The sequence below is a fragment of the Microcaecilia unicolor genome, chromosome 2, assembly GCF_901765095.1.
Source record: "Microcaecilia unicolor chromosome 2, aMicUni1.1, whole genome shotgun sequence".
NCBI classification, from domain to species: domain Eukaryota; kingdom Metazoa; phylum Chordata; class Amphibia; order Gymnophiona; family Siphonopidae; genus Microcaecilia; species Microcaecilia unicolor.
Window position 1 is genome coordinate 464,852,461 of NC_044032.1, and position 27,340 is coordinate 464,879,800.

At 41.6% G+C, this 27,340-nt stretch overlaps 1 protein-coding gene across 3 annotated transcripts in view; it reads left to right on the top strand.

The window, feature by feature from the left end:
- Window positions 1–27,340, top strand: part of LOC115462562 (5-hydroxytryptamine receptor 7-like) — a 78,588-nt gene that overhangs the window by 35,820 nt on the left and 15,428 nt on the right. The window contains exons 2-3 of one of the 3 annotated variants that reach the window (XM_030192556.1): window positions 19,878–20,011; window positions 24,026–24,591. In XM_030192556.1, coding sequence (XP_030048416.1) covers window positions 24,086–24,591 — 506 coding nt within the window. In that variant the 5' untranslated portion in view covers window positions 19,878–20,011; window positions 24,026–24,085. Of the gene's footprint in view, window positions 1–19,868; window positions 20,012–24,025; window positions 24,592–27,340 lie in introns of those variants that run through there. The other 2 variants (XM_030192557.1, XM_030192555.1) reach the window with 2 other exon arrangements.

Sequence of the window (27,340 nt, forward strand, 5' to 3'; positions counted from 1 at the left end):
GATCTTGTAACCCTATTGCATACCTCTGGTTATAAATGGTGGCAAGCTGCTTCTTTCTTTATTGTATTGCCACTTCAGAAAACATAGTATTGATGGAGAAGGTTTTGGATAAGATCTCTCCTTTCCTTGCGTTGGTGAGTAACTCAGACTGAGCCAGACATGGGCACAGAAAGGTTGTCAGATTAATAGATTTGCTTAGACTGGAGCAAGAGTCCTTCCCATTATTTGACCAAGTTAAAAGGAAATTGAACTACCCAAATGGGCATTTCCTTTTATAGCTGCAGGTACAACATTCTCTTTCCTGCGGATTCTGTATATGGCATCCAAAGTTGCATGTGAACCTTATTTGAATAATGAGCCTTTAACTAGCAATAATTGGGCATTAACAACCAATTATTGCAGTTAATTGGCTCCAGTTAGGATTTGCACATGCATCTAGCCATGCACTATACTATAAAGGTCTGTGCCTAACTCATCATGTATCTGAAAAGGGGGTGTGGCCAGGGCCATGTCTGGTACATTCCAAAAACTTGTGTGGTTTTCCAGAATACAGCTTGAGCATGCCCAGGTTCGTTGCTAGCATTTACACCTGTTTTTTTTACCAGGTGTAAGTCTGACACCTAAAAGTTTGGCGTGGAATCAGCACCAAGAATGATTCTATAAAGCATGCACATGCTTTATAAAGCCGATGATTTTGGGCGCTTAATTTTGAGTGTGATTTACTGAATCCAGTCCTTTATGAAAGCAAGGCAATTGTGACTTGCAGGTGGAGGAGTTAGATGAGGTCTTTGAATTCCTACCATGAAAGTTTAATAGGGTATGGTATGGGGATGGACAGTTGGGGAGATTGGGTGTGAGGTATTGGCCCAAGCATGGTTTAAAGACTTAGCCATTGATATGGGGATGGATGGAATTAGCTAAGTTGTGGATGGTGGGTTGCAAACTACTTTGTGCAGAATTGTAACCATCCATAGGGTATAGCTAGAGTGTGTGGTTGTCAAATGAAGTTGTGGATGGATTACTGTTGCTTGAGATGCAAGACTGACTGGGGAACTTGGGTTCACTCCTTTCTGGAATGATCCTGCCTTCAGACACTTTGAAGGCCAATTTTTGCTTTGATTGAATGAGCCATAGGGGGAGGGTAGAATGGTCTTATGACTTATTACTGTTGGGTGACATACAGCGAGTGCCTAGAGGTTAAGAGGCTTGTTTTTGAGTACAGTTTTTACAATGCATAAACTTATTTTGCAGAAATGGAATGGTGAGGATTGCCCATCTTATCAGTTGTGTAAACTACAATATCTTGCTTGGTTTGAGCTTTGGTCACTATTACAACAGAGCAAATCGTCTGCAGTATCCCAAAAATGACTGTGGTCTAAACTGCTCCATCTTAGTCTCTCAAGCATTGGTCATCCTTTAGAACTATCAATTTGATATATAATAGCCGCTTAAAGGATATAGGTCCATCCTGATATTCTCTATTGCACTGAAGCTCTGAGTGAGGGAGGAGGAGGGAAGGGGCAGGGTTGTTTAGAAGTTGTATGAATGTAGATTGCTTGGGGGGTATGAGTGAGGTCTTGGGAAATTTTATGGTTCTGTTTAAAAAAGTACAGAGGCCAGCCATGTTAGCAGCAACATGGCTGGCCTCTGTACTCTTCCCAGATAAGAATCAACTGGGAGGGGTTACTTGTGATTTGTGACTAACTTTTTTTGATTGCCTTCCATGTATGATATGTTCATTTTCTTATTTTCATTTTGTATTTTTGAATCTCAAATATTTAAAATAAAATCAGCACTATACAAGAAATAAACTGCTGTGCTTTTATTACTGCAGTTTTTATATATTAGGACTTTAAATTGGACACTAGTGCTGTCAAATTCATGATTCGAATTGATTCATTTGTGGAAAAAGCGGTACTTTCCCCACCTCTCTCCCACTGTCACCCAAACAGCTGCTGCTTTTGTAGAGCAGTAGCAGTGGCAGGTAGTAAAAGAAGCAACTCGCCATGTGGCCAAACTCAGCATTTGTGCAGGCTTCTGGCTTTGCCCTGGAACAGGAAGTGGTGGCCAAGGGGGTGGGATTGGCAGCTGTTCCAATGGAGAGTCTGGCCCTGTGGTCAGTAACTGCTTCTGCAGCCACCGCCGAAGCAAGAGCAGCAGCAGAAGGGGGGGGGGGACAGAGGAGGCAGATGCTGGATTGGGGGGGGGCAGAGGCTGGATGAAAGAGGTGAGGAGAGGGCACAGACTGGATGGAAAGGGGTCAGAAAAGGAGGAGACTGGATGGAAGGAGGAATAAGGAGAGAAACTGAACATGAGGAGGGATAGGGTCACAAAGAGGTGCTGTTGGACAGGGTAAAAATAAAGATGGAAGGGAGATGCTGAATATGGCAGGGACAGGGATACAGAGAGGAGTTGAATGATGGACAGAGAAGAAATGCCAAATGGACCAGGAAACCCTAATAAGAGTTAAGAGAAGACAAAAGAAAGTGGAAACCAGAGACTAGGACCAAAACAATTACAAAAGTTAAAAGACCAGACGACAAAGGTAGAAAAATAAATTTTATTTTCTATTAATTGATGGCCTTAAAGAACTGAATCAAACTGAAAAATCGATTCATATGAAAACATTTTGGCCGAATCAGCACTATTTGGCCACAATTGTTAATCCAGAGTAGGTATGTGAGGAAATTATTTACCACTGTGTCTGGGAAACAGTAATCATAACATGATCAAATTTGAACTGATAATCTGGAGTGAAGTCACTAAGGGGGGGGGGGGGGTCTCTTACAAAGGCGCATTAGCGTTTTTAGCATGCGCTAAATGCTAGTGGCACCCATATATTACTATACGTGTGTTTAGCATTTAGTGCATGCTAATTTTTAGCGAGGCTAAAAACGCTAGCATGCCTTAGTAAAAGGACCCTTAAGAAAATCTGCTGAGCAGCATTTAATTCTCAAAAGGGCAACTACAACAAAATTAGGAAAATCATTAAAGAGAAGCTAAAAGAATCGGCTTCAAAGGTTAGGAATTTAAATCAGGCATGGACGTTGTTTAAAATTACCATTGTGGAAGCCCAGACCAGATGTATTCCTTGTATTCCTGTATTAAAGGTGGAAAGAAGAACAAATGATAGCCAAAAAGGAGAAATGAAAGAGGTTATTAGAACATCCTTCAAAGAATGGACAAAGGATCCAAATGAAGAAAATAAGAAGCAACATAAGCACTGTTAAGCTAGATGCAAAGCATTGATAAAGAAGGCTAAAAGAGAATATGAAGAAAAACTTGCTGCGGAGATAAAAACTAATAGTAACACCTTTTCCAGGTACATCAGAAACAGAAAGCCTGTGAGGGAATCCGTTGGACCGTTAGATCATGAAGGAGAAAAGGGACACTCAGGAGGACAAGGCCATAGCGGAGAGTGAAAGAATTCTTTGTTTCGGTCTTTATGGAAGAAGATGTAAGATTTGTATCGGAAATGGTTTTCAAGGATGATGGAAAGGAACTGAAAATTCTTAGTGAACCTGGATGGCATACTGAGCCAAATATAAAGAGTGATAAATTACCTGGATCAGAGGGAATACACCTCAGGGTACGGAAAGAACTCAAGCATGAAATTGCTGATCCTGCTGTTAGTGATCTGTAAATTGTCATTAAAATCGTCCCTAGTATCTGAAAATTGGAGGCTGGTTTAATGTAACACCGATTTTTAAAAAGGGTTCCGGGGTGATTGGCAAGTTACACACCAGTAAGCCTGACTTCAGTACCTGGCAAAATTATTATAAAGAATAAAATTAGGGAACGCATAGACAAACATGGTTTAAAGGGACAGCATGATAATAGAAATGAAAAACCTATCAATCAGGCACACTACAAGAAATATAAAGTTACTAGGGAAAAGGGATTAATAAAGAACACGGGGCCCTTTTACAAAGGTGTGCTAGTGGTTTTGGTGCGCTCTAATGATTAGTGTGCATTAAATGCTAGAGACGCAGAATGTAGAGGGGAGGGGTGGGATAAATAGTTAAAAGATTGATGACGGACTGCAAGACTCTGGTCATACGGAGTGTACTTCCAAGTTGGAATTTTTGTAAAAAAAGGTTGTGGAATATGTTGTTTTTCTCTGATATGTCATCAATAAAAAATGTTGAACCATAAATGCTAGAGACGCCCATAGAAATATATGGGCGTCTCAGAGTTTAGCGTATGCTTATTTTTAGCGCGTGCTAAAAATGCTAGCATGCCTTTTTAAAAGGACCCCACAATTAGTGAAACAAGAAGACAATAATTATGAAGTGTGCAATAAACTTCTGATGTACAATTCCACTGGTGACTAAAGTTTCCTTTTTGCTCAAGATAGAGCCCAGTTGTTCTGCAATCGAGAATTCAAGTTTCTAATATTGCAGAATAGACTGCCATCAATAATGAACGTTCAGTAGTCTTGAAGATCTCCGATGTGATAGAATAAGTTTTTGTGCAATAGATAACAAAATATCAAAGAGTTATTGTTGATCATCTGGAAGTAGAAGCTGTGGAGAACAAGATACGTAAATAATAGAAAAAGAAAATTTAAAAATCTATTGGACCATTAGCCAAATATCATTCCAGAAAGATTTTGTAAAATGGCACTCAAAATCGTATGCAGGAGTTCCTACAGCAATAGAACAATTCCAGCATTTACCAGTGGAAGATAATCCAGAAATGGAAAGTTTCCGAGGTGTCCATATGGATCTATGGTATAAGAAGTACATGAATTGCAAAGAAGTTGCAGAAGCCAAAGACTTTATTACTGAAGTCCAGATACATAACCATTGTTCTGATAAGGCAGTACCAGTATCCAGTTCCCAATTCTGTTGTAAACCTGTAACATGTTTGTGGTAACAAGACATAATAAACTTATTTATGGCTGAGGCGTATGACCATTAGATACAAGTAATTGTGCCATTATAAAGATAGACGACTCATATAAGGCAGACAGTTGCGTGTTGTACATTTAATGGTGTAATTGGAGCCATTCTTGGCAGTAAAGAAAAACAAGCATGAAGTAAAGGGAAAGATGTCATTGCATTTTATCTTCATTTAGAATGTCCTTCATAGTCCATATCCCTTTATCTATCCATTCTTTCCAAAAGAAAGGAGATTTATCTATATGTACCAAGTACACGGGGATTATTCCATAGAGTTTTATAAATAGTGGTGTTGACAGGATGAAATAAAAGATTTATCAAATTCAATGAGATGTTTTACAGTCGAGGCAACGATTGAGTTGTTTTTTGAAATTATAGAAAAAGAACTAGAGATTAAATGAAATGGTTTAAAAGTTTTCAAAAGTATCTCTTAACCATAGTGGAGTATCTAGATAGAAGCAGTAAATAACCAGTTATAACCTTGCTGCAAAATGAAGGCCTTGTGATAAGTAGAAAAGTTTGGGAAGGCAACACCTCCATTAGAGCAAGACTTTTCACTGTTTTGAGGGCAGTTCTCGGTTTAGATTTCCATAGAAAGGAGACTAAAAGCTTATTGAATTATTTTAGGGTTTTCTATGTCCCCTAAATCTACTGAGAAGGCTATTACCCATCACGTCTGACTCCTTTCATTTTATCCCTTCTGAGTTTTGTCCAGCACTCAGCAGCTATGTCACTGAGTAGTGGAGGAAACCCAGAACTGCCTATTAAATCCTCCTGACTCCATTTGAATCCATCCAAGATGTGCACATCTTTTGCCACACTAAAAGACAGTCAGGAGATGCTAAGATTCAGTTACTCCTTTGTCTTGTCAAATCCAGATCCCATTTATCCCAGGAGGATCCCTATGAGAAGAAATAAAGAGAGATAGGTTGTTCCAATAGATTTTATTACTCACCCAAAGCCAGGTTACAGGTGAAACATGGATTAAGAATATGGACAAATATTCTTAGGAAGATCCGGCAGAGTGACAAGCAAATGTGACTCATGCCTTCGATTTTTCCCTTCATATCAACTATCAGTCTCTTATATATTATTTTGATATCATTACTTTCAATTACCCCCCCCCCCCTTTAAAACTGATAAGACACCAGATGTTCCTATTACACTTCCAACCGCAAACTTTCTTAAGTCCCAGGAAAGTCCCTCTTACTTTCCAAATCTGCACCTGACCGCAAATTTCACATTTTGGGTGACTGTCACCTGTGGTTTTATTTCAGCTACTCTGGTCAGGGCTAGTTTCACAACTAGTTTCACAACTGCTATTTCCAACTGTCATTTCTTTGTACAGCTAGAAATTTCTTGCAATTACTTGACACAGAGATGAGAGATGCCATTTTGATTTTAAGCTCCTTGGCCTAACTTTTTCCAAGTAGGCTTCAGATTGGGCAGTAGGCCTTAGGCCTGTATCATTTGGGAATAAGAGTTAGTATGAACAAGAATATGAATTATACTGAGAATGAGGTTAATTTTAGGTGCAACTATCATTTCTAATCTGCCCCAACAAGATAAGTGTAAAGGGCGCCAAGAGGGTAAGGTAAGTAAGGATGGAGTCACTGTATCATAAACAAGTCAATTCCTAAATACTAACTTTGTCTTTAGACCATACAAGACCAAATATTTCAGCAGTATCCAAGAGAGAAAGGATTAAAAGGAAGAATTTCAGTTTTTTGCTGATTAATTTTATATCCCCCCAAAATATAAAATGTTGTTGAAATACTGCAGGAATAGAGGTCTCGGGATTGGTTAAATATAGTGCTGTTTCTTGAGATTTTGAAAAACTTTTTTGTGCTTTATCTTTAAATATTTTGATTTGGAGTGGGGTTAAGTTGTAATATTTTGCTGAAAGTTCGGTTTCTTGAAGCAATGGTTTCTCTAATTTTTTTGAGTTTTTTCACTGCTGTTTTTTCTGGATTGTGAGAGAGCCGACGATATGGCCATTAAAGGGTATATGTTGATTTGATTATTGTGTATAATCTTGCCCTGGATGATTGAGACTCATTTAATGTTATTGGCCTTACTTTCATTTTGGTTGTGCAGGTTTAAATATAGGAGAACATCAGCATATGCTGAACATTTAATTTTCATATATTCAGTCGAAATACCTGTAATTAAGGGAAGGGATGGGATCAAAGAACAATGAGGAGGTGTTTTAAAGCAATGTTAAATATGGAAAGAAAGGGCAGCCTTGTTTCATACCTCTTTTGAGATAAGATCAGAGATTGTGTTAGAATTTGTGTTGTTGGATTGGCATAAAGAACGTATAAACTGAGTTGGAGCATTAAACCACTGTACAACTGAAAAAAGATAGTCCAGCTCCACCCTGTCAAAAGACTTTTCTGCGTCACGAGCCATGGCAACAACAGGCTGGGGCCTGGAACGAGCCACATGGGAAAACTTTTAAAAAAACGGCGACAGTATAGCTACCTGGCATGAACCCAACCAGATTGGGAAAACTAATATCCCTTATAATGTGTTTGAGTCGACTTGATGATATTTTTGCATAAATTTTATAATCAATATTTAGGGCACTGTTTACTAAGCCATGATGTACATTGGGAAGAATAATCTGAATCGTAGTTAACTGATGCTATGGTTGACCTTGGGAGTCAGCATTCAAGAAACTGATATAGGTGTTGTAGGCACTACTAAAGACAGGTAATCACTCAAATAGCAATTTGCCCTGGACACATTTGGCTAGGGATATGACATTGCCTTGAGTTTTGGCCTTAGGTTCTAGCTAGGCAGTCACCAATGATGGAATTTTTTTTTTTTTTAAAGTTCCAGAGGTAATCTACTACTACTACTACTACTACTATTTAGCATTTCTATAGCTGGGACATTATAGACTGGTGAGTCTGATGTGTGCCAGATAAAATGGTAGGGACTATTATAAAGAACAAAATTACAGAGCATATTCAAAAGCATGGATTAATGAGACAAAGCCAACATGGATTTAGTGAAGGGAAACTGGAAGGCAAGACCAAGTAAACACTATTTCTTCGAAGGGGTGAACAAACGTGTGGATTAAGGTGATCCAGTCGATATTGTGTATCTGGATTTTTAAAAGGCGTTTGACAAAGTATCTCATGAAAGATTCCAGAGGAAATTGGAGAGTCATGGGATAGGAGATAGTGTCCTATTGTGGATTAAAAACTGGTTAAAAGATAGAAAATAGGGTTAGATGGTCAGTATTCTTAATGGAGAAGGGTAGATAGTGGGGTTCCCCAGGGGTCTGTGCTGGGACCACTGCTTTTTAACATATTTATAAATGATCTAGAGATGGGAGCAACTAGTGAGGTAATTAAATTTGCTGATGACACAGTTACTCAAAGTTGGATTGTGAAAAATGACAAGAGGACCTTCCGAGACTGGGAGACAGGACGTCTAAATGGCAGATGACGTTTAATGTGAGCATGTGCAAAGTGATGCATGTGGGAAAGAGGAACCCGAATTATAATTACGTAATGCAAAGTTAAACATTAGGAGAACCGACCAGGAAATGGATCTAGGCATCACCGTTGATGATACGTTGAAATCCTCTGCTCAGTGTGTGGCGGCTAAGAAAGCAAATAGAATGCTGCGTATTATTAGGAAAGGAATGGAAAGCAAAAGTGAGGATGCTATAATGCTGTTGTGTCACTCCATGGTGTAACCGCAACTTGAATATTGTGTTCAATTCTGGTCACTGCATCTCAAAAAAGATATAGTGGAATTAGAAAAGGTACAGAGAAGGGCAACGGAAATGATAAAGGAGATGGGACGACTTCCCTATGAGGAGAGACTAAAGCGGCTAGGGCTCTTCAGCTTGGAGAAAAGACGGCTGAGGGGAGATAGAGGTCTGTAAAATAATGAGTGGAATGGAACAGGTAGACGTGAATCACTTGTTTACTGTTTCCAAAAATACTTGGACTAGGGGGCACGCATGAAGCTAAATCAGAGAAAATATTTCTTCACTCAAAGTGTAATTAAATTCTGGAATTTGTTGCCAGAGAATGTAGTAAATGCAATTATCTTATCGGGGCATAAAAAAGGTTTGGATGGCATCCTAAAGGAAAAGTCCATAGACCATTATTACAATGGACATGGGGAAAATCCACTGCTTATTTCTAGAATAAGCAGCATAAAATGTATTGTACTGTTTTGGGATCTTGCCAGGTACTTTGACCTGGATTGGCCACTGTTGGAAACAGAATGCTGGGCTTGATGGTCCTTTGGTCTGTCCCAGTATGGCAATAATTATGTACTTAATGCGAAGGTGGAAATATATTATTTATTATATAATAGCAATCATGGCAAGCAAAGACAAAAATATATTGTGGAACAATATAGTTAAGATTACACCAATAGAAATATATATATATATACACACACAGTGCACTCCATTTAAGTATACGTCGGATAAGTGCATGCTCTGTTTAGCTGCATGCCGTACTTCGGTCCCGTTTTTGGTGCCATCAATTTTTATGGGGACAAACTTTGGTTTAGTGCACCACTGATAAGTGCAAGATTTGCTTACATGCATGGTTTAAGACTCCTCCTCTGCAGGGAAGACTCCGCATAAGCATGCACGGAATATGGAAGCCAATTGGCGCGTGACAACCAATGAGATTTCAAATTTACTGCCCCTTTAGCTGCTACAGGCAGAATAAGTAAAAGAATGTTGTTAGAGTGTACACTGGAAGTTCTTAAAAAATTAGAAAACAAACAAAGTCAAGCATTTATTGCTAAAGAATATGGTGTCAATCCCAGTCAAATTTCACGTGTCTTGAAGCAGAAAGACCAGCTTCTGGAAGACTGACAAAACAATACAAATCCACAACGGAAACGAAAACGGGCGGGAAAAGCTGAGGAGGTAGAAGATGCTCTTCTTCGGTGGTTTTCTTGAGTCAGGAGCAGACAGTTTCCTGTCAGTGGTCCACTGCTTATGGAGAAAGCTAACCAGCTAGCTGAAAGTCTTGGAGTAACTGAATTCAAAGCCACTGTTGGATGGTTGGAAAGATGGAAGGAGAGGAACAACATGAAATTCAAGAAACAGCATGGTGAGAAACAAGACGCTGATGATTTTGGTGCTGAAAATTGGGTTGTTTCAGTTCTTCCTACCATCTTGAACGAGTTTGCACCTCATGACATTTTCAATGCTGACGAAAATGGTCTCTACTGGTGAGCGATTCCTGATGGAACACTTTGCATTCAAACATGCCGAAACTACTGGAGGTAAAACGTAGAAGGACCGACTGACGATCCTCCTTTGCTGCAATATGGATGGGAGTGAGAAGTTGGAACCCCTCATCATTGGAAAGAGCAAACAGCCCTGTTGCTTCAAGAAAGTTAAGCGACTTCCTGTGTCATACGAGGCTAACGCAAATTCATGGATGTCTGTGGAAATTTGGAAGCAGTGGCTAAAGAAGTTAGACACTAGAATTCGGGCACAAAGGCACCAGATTTTGTTGCTTTGTGATAATTGTGCTACACACAGGGATGATGTCAGGCTGTCTACCGTCAAGGTGGTCTTCCTGCCACCAAACACTACCTCTCTGATCCAACCTATGGATCAGGGCATAATAGCCAATTTCAAACAACATTATTGGGCTCTTGTGCTACATCGTCTGATGAGCGTTATGGATGACCAGACTGGCAAGGATAAATGTCCTGTTGAACTGGCTAGTAATCTCTCACTATTGGATTCCCTACATATGCAGAAAGAAGCCTGGAATCATGTTACACAGGCAACCATTGTGAACTGCTACAAGCGGGCAAGCTTTGTTAAGGATGTGGAGAGGGACGAAACAGATGCAGCTGTTGCAAACGTGTCAGATGAACAGGTTATTGACATCCCAGCCGGTGTTACTGAAGAGGAGTTTCATCGCTATGTAGCTGTTGATTATGATCTACAAACAGCTGACGACAGCACTGATGTGGAGATATGCGCCTATACGCAGGCAACAATGGCTGATAATGAAACAGTGGATGAAATGAGCAGCGAGGCACATGCTGACGAAATTCAACAACCTCCACCTGTCGCTTTTGCAAGAGTGCTGGAGAGTCTCAACACCGTGCGGGCCTATCTGGAAGCCACTGGATGTCAGTGCTATGACAGTTTTTACCATCTGGCAGACATAGTCTATGGAACTCACAGACCCATTAGTGTACAGAGGACTATAATTGATTACTTCAAGTAAGTCTAATGTCAGTTAACGGAGACTGTATACTGTACGTATAATAATAAACAGTACTGTACATATGTTTATCAGATGTGAAGCTTCTTTGGGTCACAACGGTTAAGTGCACGCTCCGGTTAACTGCATGCATTTCTTTGGTCCCTTGCACTTAACACTTAAGCGGATTGCACTGTGTGTGTATATGTGTGTGTGTATGTATGTATGTATATATATGTATATATATATATATATATATATATATATATATATATATATAATTGCACCACTATGATATATCCTGAGAAGAAATTACCAACTTACCAACAAAGTAAGGTTAATACCACAGGTTTTCAGACAACCAGTCCTTCACAAGCAAAGACCAGATGCTAACCCTGAGCAATAGAGGAATAACCGTTTGTCTCTCACCCTCAGTAGTCCTCAGTGTCCTCTGTAGATGGTGATGACATGGATCCTCTTAAGAGCTCAGCTATTCCAGTGAGTCCCTGTTATCAGGGTTCAGTCTGTTTCACGACCCTGAAAGGCAAACATATTTTCACTGTTAGGGAAGCTGTAAATCAGCTACCAAATAATTTCTGGTGCTTTCTCAGCACAGCCAGTCTTTGAAGCCGGGTCAGCTATGTGTCTTTGTCCTTGACTACACTTGTCACACAGAAACACGGTTCACAGGTGTTCTAGCAATCCAGTCTCTCTCATAGAGATGTGCATACCATTGGGTCCTCTTCTCTTCTTTGTCCAAGTCCAGTATTGGCACAGCCCTCCGGGTCCACAGGTGACAATTGGGGACCGCCAACTGCAGGTTACGTAAGGACATAACAGGGAGGGGCTTTGTGGACTTCCAGCAAGAACTTCTTATCAGTGGTAGTCTCTCAGTGCCAAACTCCCCTCCTTGGTTCACAGATGTTACCAGAGACACCGTCTCTGAAGCTCGCTTCTCTGCACCTTCCCAGGAGATAAACTGGAAGGCAAGATCAAGTAAACACCATGTCCTTGAATGAAGTCACTAGTACACCTGTGGCAGGAAAGAAATGCAGAGTCCATGTTTTACTTGCAGACAAGACGGTTCAGGCTATAACCAGGCCTCAGGTTGCAGAATCCATATTGGTGCAGAAAAGATGGTTCATGTTGTATTCAGGTCTTAGGCTTACGAAGAGTGAGATCTACGGAAAGACCCCTACAGTGTCATTGTAGACAATACGTTAAAATCTTCTGCCCAGTGTGTGTTGGTGGCCAAAAAAGCAAATGGGATGCTAGGAATTATTAGAAAATGGATGTAAAATAAGACCAAGAATATTATTATGCCTCTGAATCGCTCCATGGTGCGACCTCACTTTGAGTATTGCATTCAATTTGGTCGCCATATCTTAAAAATGGTAGATATAGCAGAATTAGAAAAGATTCAAATAAGAGCGACCAAATAATAGAGGATGGAATTCCTCCCCTATGAGGAAAGGCTAAAGAGATTAGGGCACATCAGCTTGGAAAAGAGAGACAGCTGAGGGGGGGATATGATTGAGGTCTACAAAATCTTCAGTGGTATAGAACAGGTAAAAGTGAATAGACTTTTTACTCTTTCAAAAAGTACAAAGATCAGGGGACATTCAATGATATTACATGGAAACACTTAAAACAAATAGGAGGCAATATGTTTTCATTCAAAGAATAGTTAAGCTCTGGAACTTGTTGCCAGAGGATTTGGTAATGGCGGTTAGCATATCTGGGTTTAAAAACAGTTTGGACAAGTCCATAGTCTATTATTGAGATAAACATGGGAAGCCACTGCTTGCCTGGGATTGGTAGCTTGGAATACTGCTACTAATTGGGTTTCTACCAGGTACTTGTGACCTGGATTGGCCACTGTTGGAAGCTGGATAATGGGCTAGATGGGACCATTGGTCTGACCCAATATAGCTATTCTTATATTCTTATGTCTGTCCCCTCCTAATTTAGAGCAGGAGTTCTCAAGCCAGTCTGGTTTCAAGATATCCATAATGAATATGCTTGAGAGATATTTGCATGCACTACCTCCATTGTATGTAGATCTATCTCATGCATTTTATTTGTGGGTATCCTGAAAGCATGATTGGTTTGTGCCCTAAGATTTGGGCTGAGAATCCCTGGTTCAGAGGATTTGTTTAGTTTTTTCCACAACAATGAACCACAAACTTAAATTAATTTTTTAATAGAAACTTTCAAATATACATCACTTCAATAAAATCTGTGATAGGAAAAATGAAAATATTCAATACAGACAACACAGTAATTAGAAAATATATCATCATTAGGAAATATATCATCATTTACCCACAAATTAGGTAACAGACTCTTAAGACATAAGAAGTTCAGGAAGTAAACAATACCCTCTCCCTTCAGTCCATTTTTACAGTGGAATGTAACTCAGGCAACCTTAACTTGGACTTGATGGATTTTCTGGAAGCTAAAGAGAGCTAAACTGTTTTGGATAAAAAAAAATTAAACTGGCATAATAGCACACACAAAAAAGGAAGTTTCAAAAGAAAACTCCCCCCAAAAGCCAGAAAATCCTGGCACCTCTTTTGAGAAATTCTAGAGAGATCAGGAAAAATCCACACTTTCGATACAAAAAGTCATTAATGTGTGTTTTTATAGCTCATTTTTAAAAATACTTGTATGATGAAAGGAGGTTTTAAGGTTAGATAAAAGTTGATCAGGGCTGTGGAATCGGAAACAATTTTGGGTGGAGTCTGAGTTGGTAAAAATGTACCAACTCAGACTCCAGCTTCAAAATATACACAACAGTGGATTGCATATTTTTCATTTGACAGCATTGTTTTTGTTCAGGTTATATGTTCAAACTTCAAATATATTTTGTGGTCTGTTAGTCTTAATTTTGTATGTAATGAAATATCTCTGTTTCTGTAATAAATCCAATTTCTCTTAGATTTACTAGACATAGTAGGAGGCTGAGTTGGGGTCAGACAGTAGAAAAAGAGGAGTCAGTGTTGAAGGTTTGGTGTACTGAATCCACAGCCCTGATATTGATGATATCATATTACCTATCTATTTTAATTAACCTTGTAACAAAGGTTGAGCACTCATGGCTTAGCTCTTCTAATACCCTTAGCTGCAGGTGCTATTAACACTGATTTGCCATTGCAGAGATAACGTAAGTAAACTGCTAAGTCCTGTTCAGTAGTCCTACCAGTTATATATTTATATCCTCTTCCTTATACTCTTCACCTTTTGGTAAAACCTGAAGGCTAAGTATTTGTTTAATATATTAAACTTAGATCAATCATATGCCTTATCTAAGTTTTATGTTTCTTATCTCTAAAATTCCCCACCGTTCGTCATGTTTGTCAGTTATTCAGTGCTCTAGTGAAATCACCTCGGATTGGTTCAGACTTCATTTGCTGAAATATTTTACTTAATAAAACTATTGCCCTAGTAATTTGACTTCTGTATTAGCCTGTCTTGTTTATAAAATTACTCTATGGATTAAAAATAAGTTTTTTTTTCCTTTATTATTTCAGTCCTTTCCCTTTTTGTCTTGCTGATTCAGATCTTGATAATGTTTCCATCTCTTTAAAGAGAAGTAGTTGTAAATATGCTGTTAAGGTTAATGGCAGTCTGGTTTCCCTATGGATTACAGAGGGTGAGCTCCGATTTTTTATTCTGTTGAAGCACTTTTAGAAGGATACAATTACAAGTATAATAGTAATATACAAAGGAAGGGCTATTGTGTAATGAATGAACTGAAAGCACTCGTTGGGGTTTATATTTCCAAACAACTTCCTTGTTGAGGAGAGGATCCTGTGAAGAGGAAATTGACAGTGCCAGCAGATGAGAACAGATTCTGCACCTTTTTAATTTTGTTTTCCATGTGAGATGTATGTATTTTACAATTTTGTTTTAGGTAAGTACTTTGCAATAATAAAAGGTGAACATTTCCTTCTATAAACTTAAGTGCACGTTCAGAACACTTTTATTGAGGATGTTCTGTATTAAGGAAGAGGGCATAGAAACCTGAACTGTAACAGGAGATGCACAATGAATGTGTTGCTACTCACTGGATGCTACTGTTAGAGGGCACAGGCAGCTTCCTTGTGACTCTAGGCAAGTCACTTAACCCTCTGTTGCCCCAGGTACATAAAGGAGTCCTGTGCAGAAGGAAGGGATCCTCAGGAGCTTAGCCTAGAATGGGTGGCAGAGCTGGTGGTTGGGAGGCAGGACTAGTGCTGGGCAGACTTATACGGTCTGTGCTGGGGCTGGTGGTTGGGAGGCGGGACTAGTGCTGGGCAGACTTATACAGTCTGTGCCGGGACTGGTGGTTGGGCGGCGGGGATAGTGCTGGGCAGACTTATACGGTCTGTGCCAGAGCTGGTGGTGGGAGGCGGGACTGGTAGTTGGGAGGCAGGGATAGTGCTGGGCAGACTTATACAGTCTGTGCCCTGAAGAGGACAGTACAAATAAAAAAGTAGCACACATGAATTTATCTTCTTGGGCAGACTGGATGGACCGTGCAGGTCTTTTTCTGCCATCATCTACTATGGCAGTAGTAACCTGTTCCGGGGCAGAGAGAGCAAGGAACCAGCGAGGCGCCGACACCCCCCAGCGGCGTGCACCCGAGGCGGACCGCCCCACCGCCCCCCCTTCCTACGCCACTGGTATTAAGTTACTAAGGATTAGTATGAACTGAGATGAAGAGGAGGTACAAATTGAATTGCAGCAAGTTTATACAAGACTATGGATTGAGTTATTTGTTTTGGAATACGATCTGAGAACATAAGACTTGTCATGCTAGATCAGACCAAAGGTACCTCTAGCCTAGCATCCTGTTTTCAACTGTGACCAGTCCAGGTCATGAGTACCTGGCAGACACTATTCCCTCTAAGCTGAGCAGGAGTCCTCCTGCTGCATTGCTGCCAGTGAGGGGTTGGTGCTTCAATTTTGTGTTTTCAGTTGCTCGGAACAGGAAGGTTCCCTAGAGTCCTGCAGAATTTGCCTGTCCCTCACTAGTAGTACTGTAGGTGGAGGATTTCGCTCAGCTTAGAGGTAACAATACTGGTAGGACCCTAAAAAGTAGCAACATTTGCTAATTACCCCAGGGATAAGCAACCCAGGCCTACTGTTCATGGACTTTTCAGGCATTTGTCCAAACCTTTTTTGAATTTCATGGCACGTCCCATAGTATTTTTATGTTTTGAGAGTAAAAAATCAAGTCACACTTACCAATTACTATTCTCGGGATTTTTTAGACCTCTGCCATATGTGATGGTCTCTGGGAAAATGTGACTAAAGTAGTGGATTCAAAATATTGAGAGTGGCTGATTTGTTTTTCTTTTTTTTTTTTCTCCATGTCATGGGTCCATATGCAAGCAGCTTGAAAATGTTACATATTTAAACTTCTGTTTTTGGACTGTTGTATTACAATTTATTTGCTCTAACAGAATTAATCGAAACCTCATTTATTGTTTCTGGTGACATAAGTACATAAGTGGTGACATAAGTATAGCAAAATTCTGGCAAGATCCCCAAAACAGTACATTACATTTTATGCTGCTTATTCTAGAAAAAAGCAGTGGATTTTCCCCAGGTCCATTTTAATAATGGTCTATATACTTTTCCTTTAGGAAGCCATCCAAACACCCCACTAAGCTAACTGCTTTTACTACATTCTCTGGCAACAAATTCCAGAGTTTAATTATACGTTGAGCGAATAAATATTTTCTCCGATTCATTTTAAATTTACTACTTTCTAGCTTCATTGCGTGTCCCCTAGTCCTAGTATTTTTGGAAAGAGTAAACAAGTGATTCACGTCTACCCGTTCCAATCCACTCGTTATTTTATAGACCTCTATCATATCTCCCCTCAGCCGTCTTCTCTCCAATCTGAAGAGCCCTAGCCACTTCAACCTTTCCTCATAGGGAAGTCGTCCCATCTCCTTTATCACTTTTGTCGCCCTTCTCTGTACTTTTTCTAATTTCACTATCGGGTGAATTTTCAAAAGAGAAGGGCGCCCATCTTCCGACACAAATCGGGAGATAGGAGTCCTTCTCGCAAGGTCGCCCAAATCGGCATAATCGAAAGCCAATTTTGGGTGCCCTCAACTGCTTTCCGTCGCGGGGACAACCAAAGTTCACGGGGGCGTGTCGGCAGTGTAGCGAAGGTGGGACTGGGGCGTGCTTAGGAGATGGGCATCCTCAACCGATAATGGAAAAAGGAAGGGCATCCCTGAAGAACACTTGGCCGACTTTGTCCATTTTTTTTCACGACCAAGCATCAAAAAGGTGCCGAACTGACCAGACGACCACTGGAGGGAATTGGGGATCGCCTCCCCTTACTCCCCCAGTGGTCACTAACCCCCTCTCACCCTCAAAAAAAAATCTTTAAAAATACTTTTTTGCCAGCCTCAAATGTCATACTCAGGTCCATCGCAGCAGTATGCAGGTACCTGAAGCAGTTATAGTGGGTGCAGTGTACTTCAGGCAGGCGGAACCAGGCCCATCCCCCCCTACCTGTTACACTTGTGGTGGTAAATGTGAGCTGTCCAAAACCCACCAGAAACCCACTGTACCCACATGTAGGTGCCCTCCTTCATCCCTAAGTGCTATGGTAGTGGTGTACAGTTGTGGGGAGTGGGTTTTGGGGGGGGGGGGTTGGGGGGCTCAGCACCCAAAGTAAGGGAGCTATGCACCTGGGACCTTTTTCTGAAGTCCACTGCAGTGCCCCCTAGGGTGCCCGGTTGGTGTCCTGGCATGTGAGAGGGACCAGTGCACTACGAATGCTGGCTCCTTCCACAACCAAATGGCTTGGATTTGGTCATTTTTGAGATGGGCGTCCTCGGTTTCCGTTATCACCAAAAACTGGGAACGACCATCTCAAAAATGACCTAAGGACCACCATCTCTAAGGTCGACCTAAATTTCATGATTTGGGCGTCCCCGACCGTATTATAGAAATGGAAGATGGACGCCCATCTTGTTTCAATAATACGGGTTGCCCCGCCCCTTTACGGGGCTGTCCTGCGAGGACGCCCTCATGAAAACCTGGGTGCCCCGTTCGATTATGTCCCTCCACATCTTTTTTTGAAATGTGGTGACCAGAATTGAACACAGTATTCGAGGTGCGGTCGCACCATGGAGCGATGCAAAGAGATTATAACGTCCTCAGTTTTGTTTTCCATTACTTTCCTAATAATACCTAACATTCTATTTGCTTTCAAAGCGGCCACCGCACACTGAGCAGAGGGTTTCAACGTATCATCAATGATGACACCTAGATCCCTTTCCCAGTCAGTGACTCCTAATGTGGAACCTTGCATTACATAACTGTAATTCAGGTTCCTCTTTCCCACATGCATCACTTTGCACTTGCTCACAATAAACGTCATCTGCCATTTAGATGCCCAGTCTCGTAAGGTGACTTTAGTCATCTTTCCCCAGAGATGGTCACATATGCTCCCTCAGCTGTTTCTTCACCAAAATGAAGAGGTGTCTTAAGGGGGGATATGGTAGAGGTCTATAAAATCCTGAGTTACTATGCCTAAGGCCATGAAGAGGGTTATCTCTTGTCTGAGAATCAGCACCAGGTTTTCCAAGGTGAGGAGAGGGGACTATAAAACTTAGAAAAACTAACTTATTTTGGGACAAGAATTTAGAAAGCTTATGCAAAGAGATGGAACAGTATGTTTAGAAATATGATTTCTGATCACTGGGACCAGCCTTCCTATTTGGTGGGATGGTATCTGACTAAAGCAGCAGTGTATTGGGGGGGGGGGGGGGGTGGTGACAGCAGTGTAGCTCCAGTTGTCCCCTCTGATAGGCTTTGCATCTGGGGGGAGGGGGGGCAACATGGCAGGACATAGTGTTTGAACTCAGGCCTCTGCTCATGGACTTGTGTGCCTTACTGAGTTTCGTCCCAGCCAGAGGTAGGGTGTTGGTGACAGTGACACATGAATAGCAGTGGTAAGAGATGAGAATGAGATGTTGGCCACTGAAGGGAGTGGAACATGGCTGAAGGTTTGCCTACGGTGTCGTATACCATTGGGATGTCCCTGTGACCCATTTTCATGCATTTATTCTTTGCATCATCTCCATAAGTGTAGCTGCTTAAGGTTTATCGTCTTAAGAAAACAATTGGTAGAGATTGAAAAGTCAGTTGGTTAAATGTTTGTATGCAGTGGCATTACTAAATCTCTAACTGGAAGATACAGTTAATTGCTCCATATATGATCTGTGAAGCTTCAAAAATGTGAAAGTGTTATAACACAAAACTTTTTTTTTAAAGAAAAAAACAAAACCCTGCCTTCTACAGAGGAGTTAATTCCCAGCAAGAGTGGACTAATCTACTCTTTGAGCAGGAGAGGAATGGGTTGTGTTTTGGCTGGCAGGTTATTTGTAAATTTTGAATGTTGTAAACTACTTGAGAGGGTTGTTCCAGTGAAGTGGTATGAAAGTTCTTATAAACAAATAATCCACTATAAAGCCCTGTTTTTGAAAAGTGTATAATGGAGCCAGTAACCTTTGTGGTTTGTGTTTTTATATTGTTGCTCTGTCTAGTGTGTGAATGCCTAACAGACTGATTTGCATCACGAGTGTAAATATCAATAGATCATTCAGGCAGAAAGAGATTGTCATGGACTGGAAGGTCTTTGAGGAATTGAATATCCCCTCAAGAAGGGAATGGTGTTCTTTCATCTTAAAGGAAATGGTCATTTCAGAATGTGTATTATCTCTTTTTATTTCTTCCTTTTAAGTAGCTGAAAGTTGGATCAATTTGGACAACTGAAGTGAATGTTTAGAAGAAACCTCACAGATGTTTTGAAGATGAACCTGTCAAGAGAACAAGCAAGAGGCAGTTCCTGCCAGGTATTAAGCACCAACTGCACAGGTAATCCATTTGGCTTTCTGTTAGTCCTAAACACTTGCTAAACAGATGAATGGAATTTGGCTATGCCAAAGAAGTGGGAAATGCAGACTTTGATAGCTCTAATTCTTTTGCAGTGTTTTAAACTTGGATTTAATTTTGATGCAACATCATGGTTACATTTTGTCCTGAGAGTGATGGGAAATTAGATAATGTTCTAATGGCAAACATTTTTATCAGTCCTGTTTTGAAGTATATCAAACAGATGCAATGGGGCGGCACCTGTTTGATGTAACTCTCTATAATAATTAAAAAAAAAAAAAAAAGCCCAACTGCGTTGCCTCATTGGTGATTCCATACACACTGCTCTGGACTCTCTGATTCTCACAGACAATAGTGTTCTTTTCTGATGTGTAGTTTTTAAGTTCATGAAATGGACTTATAGGGCCAGATTCTATATATAGCACCTAAAAAAATCCATGTGGTAAACATTTCCGCGTAAGCATATTCTATAAGCAACACCTAGATTTAGGTGTGATACATAGAATGCTCTTAGTTGATTCCCAGTGCTTAAAACTACGCACGTCCATTTACACCAATGAAAACATGGCATAAATCTCTGTGTATAGATTTACATGCACTGGGCCATATCCTATAACAACACACACAAATTTTGGAACACCCACAAAATGCCCATTTCCCCACCCATAGTCACGCCCCTTTTGAATTGCACACTTTAGAATTTAGGCACATTCCTCAGCCCCCCCCTTCCCAAATCTCTGGGAAGGATAATTAGTGGAAGGCTGTATGGTCTAAACCTTCAGGGGGTGCTTCTCCCTGGATGTACTCTTTTACGCTTTAAACCTTATCTGTTCTATTATCACAGAAAGAGATATACTCTGAATCAATTTGTAAAAGAAACTTTTTTTAAAAAAAACACTTTGATTTTAGACACCAATCAGACAAAGCCAATTACATTGCAATTTCATAAAACATATATTCTATAACAAGCAATTGGGTCTTTTCCTTCCTGTGAAGGGAACTAAAGCAAAACTGTACAGCAAGTCGCTGATCGGCTTTACTAAAGTTCCCACCTCCTCTTTGGTGTGGCAGAAACTTTGTTTTAAAACTATGGGGGAAAGAGTATGGAAACTAACTAATAAAGTTTGCTTGCTTTTTTATTTTAAAATTCTGTGTTTATCAATATCCTACAATTCCACTTTTAAACCCTAATCTTATGTTACCAAGCTCAGAATAAAATAATGTAATTTACCCATAGAGATGTCCTCTTTTCTCACATGTCCAGCACACACTTCTACCAAGCTCTGCAGTCAGCGATGGCATCCTTGAGCCACCAGCAACTAATCATTTGTGGGATGCCAGCATCAGTGGGTTAGGGTCATTGCTGCTGCTGCCTGCCAAGCTTGCCACCTACAGCGAAAATGTATTTGTTTTGAAGTGGGAGTAGAGCAGGGCAGAGAAAATGTTGAGCCCACCCAAAATTGGCTGTCTGGCTTTGCCGCTGATGTAGCAGCGTGAACTATATGTATATAAAAATTCATTATTCTTTGAAAATGTAAATTGCATAACCTCATGTACAGTGGGGGAAATAAGTATTTGATCCCTTGCTGATTTTGTAAGTTTGCCCACTGACAAAGACATGAGCAGCCCATAATTGAAGGGTAGGTTATTGGTAACAGTGAGAGATAGCACATCACAAATTAAATCCGGAAAATCACATTGTGGAAAGTATATGAATTTATTTGCATTCTGCAGAGGGAAATAAGTATTTAATCCCTCTGGCAAACAAGACCTAATACTTGGTGGCAAAACCCTTGTTGGCAAGCACAGCGGTCAGACGTCTTCTGTAGTTGATGATGAGGTTTGCACACATGTCAGGAGGAATTTTGGTCCACTCCTCTTTGCAGATCATCTCTAAATCATTAAGAGTTCTGGGCTGTCGCTTGGCAACTCGCATCTTCAGCTCCCTCCATAAGTTTTCAGTGGGATTAAGGTCTGGTGACTGGCTAGGCCACTCCATGACCCTAATGTGCTTCTTCCTGAGCCACTCCTTTGTTGCCTTGGCTGTATGTTTTGGGTCATTGTCGTGCTGGAAGACCCAGCCACAACCCATTTTTAAGGCCCTGGCGGAGGGAAGGAGGTTGTCACTCAGAATTGTACGGTACATGGCCCCATCCATTCTCCCATTGATGCGGTGAAGTAGTCCTGTGCCCTTAGCAGAGAAACACCCCCAAAACATAACATTTCCACCTCCATGCTTGACAGTGGGGACGGTGTTCTTTGGGTCATAGGCAGCATTTCTCTTCCTCCAAACACGGCGAGTTGAGTTCATGCCAAAGAGCTCAATTTTTGTCTCATCTGACCACAGCACCTTCTCCCAATCACTCTCGGCATCATCCAGGTGTTCACTGGCAAACTTCAGACGGGCCGTCACATGTGCCTTCCGGAGCAGGGGGACCTTGCGGGCACTGCAGGATTGCAATCCGTTATGTCGTAATGTGTTACCAATGGTTTTCGTGGTGACAGTGGTCCCAGCTGCCTTGAGATCATTGACAAGTTCCCCCCTTGTAGTTGTAGGCTGATTTCTAACCTTCCTCATGATCAAGGATACCCCACGAGGTGAGATTTTGCGTGGAGCCCCAGATCTTTGTCGATTGACAGTCATTTTGTACTTCTTCCATTTTCTTACTATGGCACCAACAGTTGTCTCCTTCTCGCCCAGCGTCTTACTGATGGTTTTGTAGCCCATTCCAGCCTTGTGCAGGTGTATGATCTTGTCCCTGACATCCTTAGACAGCTCCTTGCTCTTGGCCATTTTGTAGAGGTTAGAGTCTGACTGATTCACTGAGTCTGTGGACAGGTGTCTTTCATACAGGTGACCATTGCCGACAGCTGTCTGTCATGCAGGTAACGAGTTGATTTGGAGCATCTACCTGGTCTGTAGGGGCCAGATCTCTTACTGGTTGGTGGGGGATCAAATACTTATTTCCCTCTGCAGAATGCAAATAAATTCATATACTTTCCACAATGTGATTTTCCGGATTTAATTTGTGATGTGCTATCTCTCACTGTTACCAATAACCTACCCTTCAATTATGGGCTGCTCATGTCTTTGTCAGTGGGCAAACTTACAAAATCAGCAAGGGATCAAATACTTATTTCCCCCACTGTATGTGTGTGTATATGTATCTGTTTTTATGTATGTATATGAATACAGAATATGATCTTAGAAAGGCCCATCTAGGTTTGCACAATTTCAAATGTATATGTATACTAGTAAAAAAGGCCCGTTTCTGTAGGCAAGGAAACGGGCCTTAGGCAGGCAATTCCCCCCCCCCCCCTTGCTACGGCCGCCTTGAACCCCCCCTTCTGCGAACCTGTCGTTCCCCCCCCCCCCCCGTGCTGGCGAAAACTGCCCCCCCCCGCCGCCGCGGCTGCCGTTGTTGTGCTACCTGGTCTTACAGCCGAAGTGTTGTTCTTTCCTTCCCGTTGGTTCTTCAATCATCTTGTCGGGAAGTTCCTCTGCGTGCGTCTGACGTCAGACGCACGGAGTTAAACTTTCTGAGAAGATGATTGAGGAACCCACCCGAAGGGCAGAACAACACTTCGGCTGTCAGCACAGGTAGTGCACAACAACGGCGGGGGGCGGTTTTCGGCGTTCCGGTGGGGTGATCGACAGGTTCGCGGAAGGGGGTGGATTTCGAGGGGGCCGTAGCGCGGGGGGTGACAGCTGATTCCGAGGCTGATTGCCTTGGAATCAGCTGTTTTGACGTCAGTGACATCCGTGCGTGTCTGCCTCGCAGACCACCTGCAGCCAGGGAGCCACGGGCCCAAGCATAGAACGTTGGAGGTGAGAATTATTATATAGGATATGTATGTAAAAATGGTGATTTAGTTAGTTAGATCTGAGTATGCATTTCCTTAATGGGTAAGTTGTGAGAAGTCTTTTTGAGGTGAGGTAATTTTTTTGTGATACCTGGCTAATTGCATATACTTTCTTTTTTTTTTTTATTATAGAATTGTATTCAGTTCAAAGTGCGAGTACATTCACATTGCCACTCATGAAAAGCAAGAAAAATGCTGATACAGATCAATCTGAACCATTATATGGAGAATCCCTTTTCTTTAGGCAACACAGAAAAAGTCTGTTTTACTCGGGGCCTTCTTCCAACTCCATTCATGACTGAAGGACCCTCCTTTCCAACTGAGCAAGACTTGGTGTCCTCCAATTTGAGCAACTTCACGGATTGTGGAGAGGAGGTCCTGCTCTATGGAGATGTTGAAAAAGTTGTCATTGGGATAGTGCTGTCTATCATCACTTTAATGATCATTGCTGGTAACAGTTTGGTGATCATTTCCGTCTGCATTGTAAAGAAACTCAGACAGCCGTCCAATTATTTGGTTGTGTCCTTGGCAGCAGCTGACCTGTCAGTAGCCCTTGCTGTGATGCCCTTTGTGATTATCACTGACCTGGTTGGGGGAAAATGGCTCTTTGGAAAGGTATTTTGCAATGTGTTTATTGCCATGGATGTAATGTGCTGCACAGCTTCAATCATGACTTTGTGTGTCATCAGTGTGGACAGGTAAGAACCCTTATATCTTGGATATTTTGAACAAAAATGAAATTATGCAAATCTGTAAGGACCCATTGGCCACCTCCTGACTCTTTTCATCTTTACAAGGGCAATTTGACACCTGTAGAGACCTTTGCTGACCTGTGGATACCAAGTACTTGTAAAACTGCAAGCTCATTTCAAAGGGAAACACCTCATGGAGCTTCTCTTTGAAACTATGGGTACAAACATACCTGCCTACTTTGAACCAGCATGGGAGCAGATGCAAAACATAACATGTATTTTGTGAACTGCTAAATCTCCACGTGTGCTCATTCCCTTACCCCACCACTTTGTATGCAGCTGATAGAGGAGTGGGCAGCTAGGAACATGCATGCACATTTCCAGTCATGAGAATGCATTACTTCTAGTTAGGAGCATGTTCCTAGTGGCCGATCACATGTTAACCTGTGAATGTGTATTTGCCCTCTAGTTAATCCGTATTCACATAAGGGTTGAAAGGAGGACACTAACCCCCAGATTCTACATATGGCACTCAATATTGCCCACGGACTTTGAGTAATGAGCCAGTTGGGTGCTATCAATTATTTGGCAACAGTTCAGATTTACATGTGTATCTTGCTAATCGCTATTCTGTAAAGACGCGCACATAAATCTCTTAAGCATGCAACTGAAAAGAGGGCATGCCCATGAGTGGGTCAGGTTCATTCAATAAAGATGTGCGCAGTATTGTAGAATTTGGAGGATCCATGCCTAACTTAGGCAGGAGGATTTATACCAGGTTTGGTGTAAATCCTGATGCCAAAAGTTGGGTGCGGATCCTGTTGCTACGTACTATTCTATAAATAGCGTCTAACTTGGAGCACCGTTTACAGAATAGTACCCAAATTTGGGTGCCACTTATAGAATCTGGCCCTTAAAGCACGTCTTAAAAACATGCTTTAAAATGTGTGTTTTTAATAACTTTTTTTTAATAGACCTCCTGATTTGTTTTAATACTACTGTATCAAACAAGTGCTATCAAATTGACCAACTGACCTAATTGTAGAATATTTCATGAAAAGTAGGGGGCCTTCTTACTGATTAGATGTTAATAGCCACATTAACACAGCACCTTGGCCCTTAAGGTACATTATCTGTCTGCTTATTTGTTGATTCGATGTACCTCCCGTCACATACAGGTGCAGAGTGGTGTACAATCATGGTATAACAAACTAATGAAACAACAAATATGAAAGAAGAGGGGGGACGTAGTGAAATAGCACAATAATAAAAAGCCAAAAACAATACAACTAATCTGAGGACACAAAAGGAAAATAAAAAGCAGCCAATACCTGCTGTGAGTAACAGATCAAAAAGCCAGGTCTTAAACCAGTTTTAAGCTTAGCGAATGAAAATAGACTGGCATGGATTTGCATGATAAAGGAGTTAGACAAGAGAAACAAGCCTAATGTGAAAAGTCAAACTTCAGCCCCTCAAGGCATAAGAGGCCCCAATTTTCAGAAGCAAATGTGAACGCTAGAAGCCATTAGCACTGGACTAGCGCCCGCGTTTGCTACTGCACAAAGCTCAGAGCTGGCAAGTGTGTAAAACAAGCTCGCTGGTTCTGAATGCAAATAGCAAGCAAATGTATGCTAAACAGCTATTCTTCCCCAATGCTGAGCAGGTAGCTCACCAAAACAAGGGTGCTTTCCCTGTGGCAAACCCTGTGCCAGCTCAGAGCTGTTGTTAGGGCTCTGTGAGCAGGGGAGAAATAGGAAAGACTGCTGTCGCAGTCCTGTTAGTCCGGTGAAGCCCCAGATCCCCCCACCCCCTCCAAGAACATAAGGACCCGGAGGACCAGTAGACCCCCAGACCCCCCCAAAAAATAGCCCCCCTGAAATTAAATACAACTCTGGTGGTCCAATGGGGCCCTTGCTGAGGACCCCAACCTGGCCTCTTCCCACCCCCCCCTCAAACCTTATATGGTTGTTAAGCTCTTCCCAGTGACTCTCAGGATGCACCAGGCAGGGTGCTGCCATTTTCAAGAGGCATCTGCAGGAGGAGGGAGGGAGTGCTAGTTTCTCTTTCTTCTAGAAGGTAGGAGGGGGTTGGAGGGGGGCCACAGCTAGTCTACCACGGCTTAGGGGGAGAGAGGTTGGGTTGGGGTCCTTGTAAGGGCCCGACTGGACCACCCCAGGATGTATTTAATTTTTTGGGGGAGGGGGTTTTCTGTCATTCTGGGGTCTGGGGGTCCACTGGACCTCCAGGCCCTTATATGTTTGGGGGCTCTGGGGTCCACCGGACCACCAAGGCTTTAGGGTTTGACAGGTTTGGGTTTTTCTCCTGTGGGAGAAAAGCCCAGACCTGTCGAATCTCTTTTGCAGGAGGATTGTGCCTGGGCACTTGAGCACATGTCCAGGCACAATCCACCAGCTTTACTTCCTCATGCTCAAAGCTATTAGCACACATATCATTTGCTTACTATTAGCTTTGAGCATGAGGAAGTTATTTTTGGGCACTGTTGTAGCGGTAAACTCCAGCACTGTTCCGTACAGTGACGGAGTTTTGAGCATTGGCATGAGAAAGAGGTCCTCTTAAGGAAATCTTGAGTACGTGCAAGGAAATGAGTTGCTTACTCCCTTTCCAGGTAATGAGGGAACTCTGTGGCCAGCACATGAAAAGCCATTTGCAAAAATTTAAATTTTATTCTGCCTACAGTTCAGCCAGTGCTATTGCTATAACAGTCTTAAGTATAGTAGAAATAAACCACCATGTA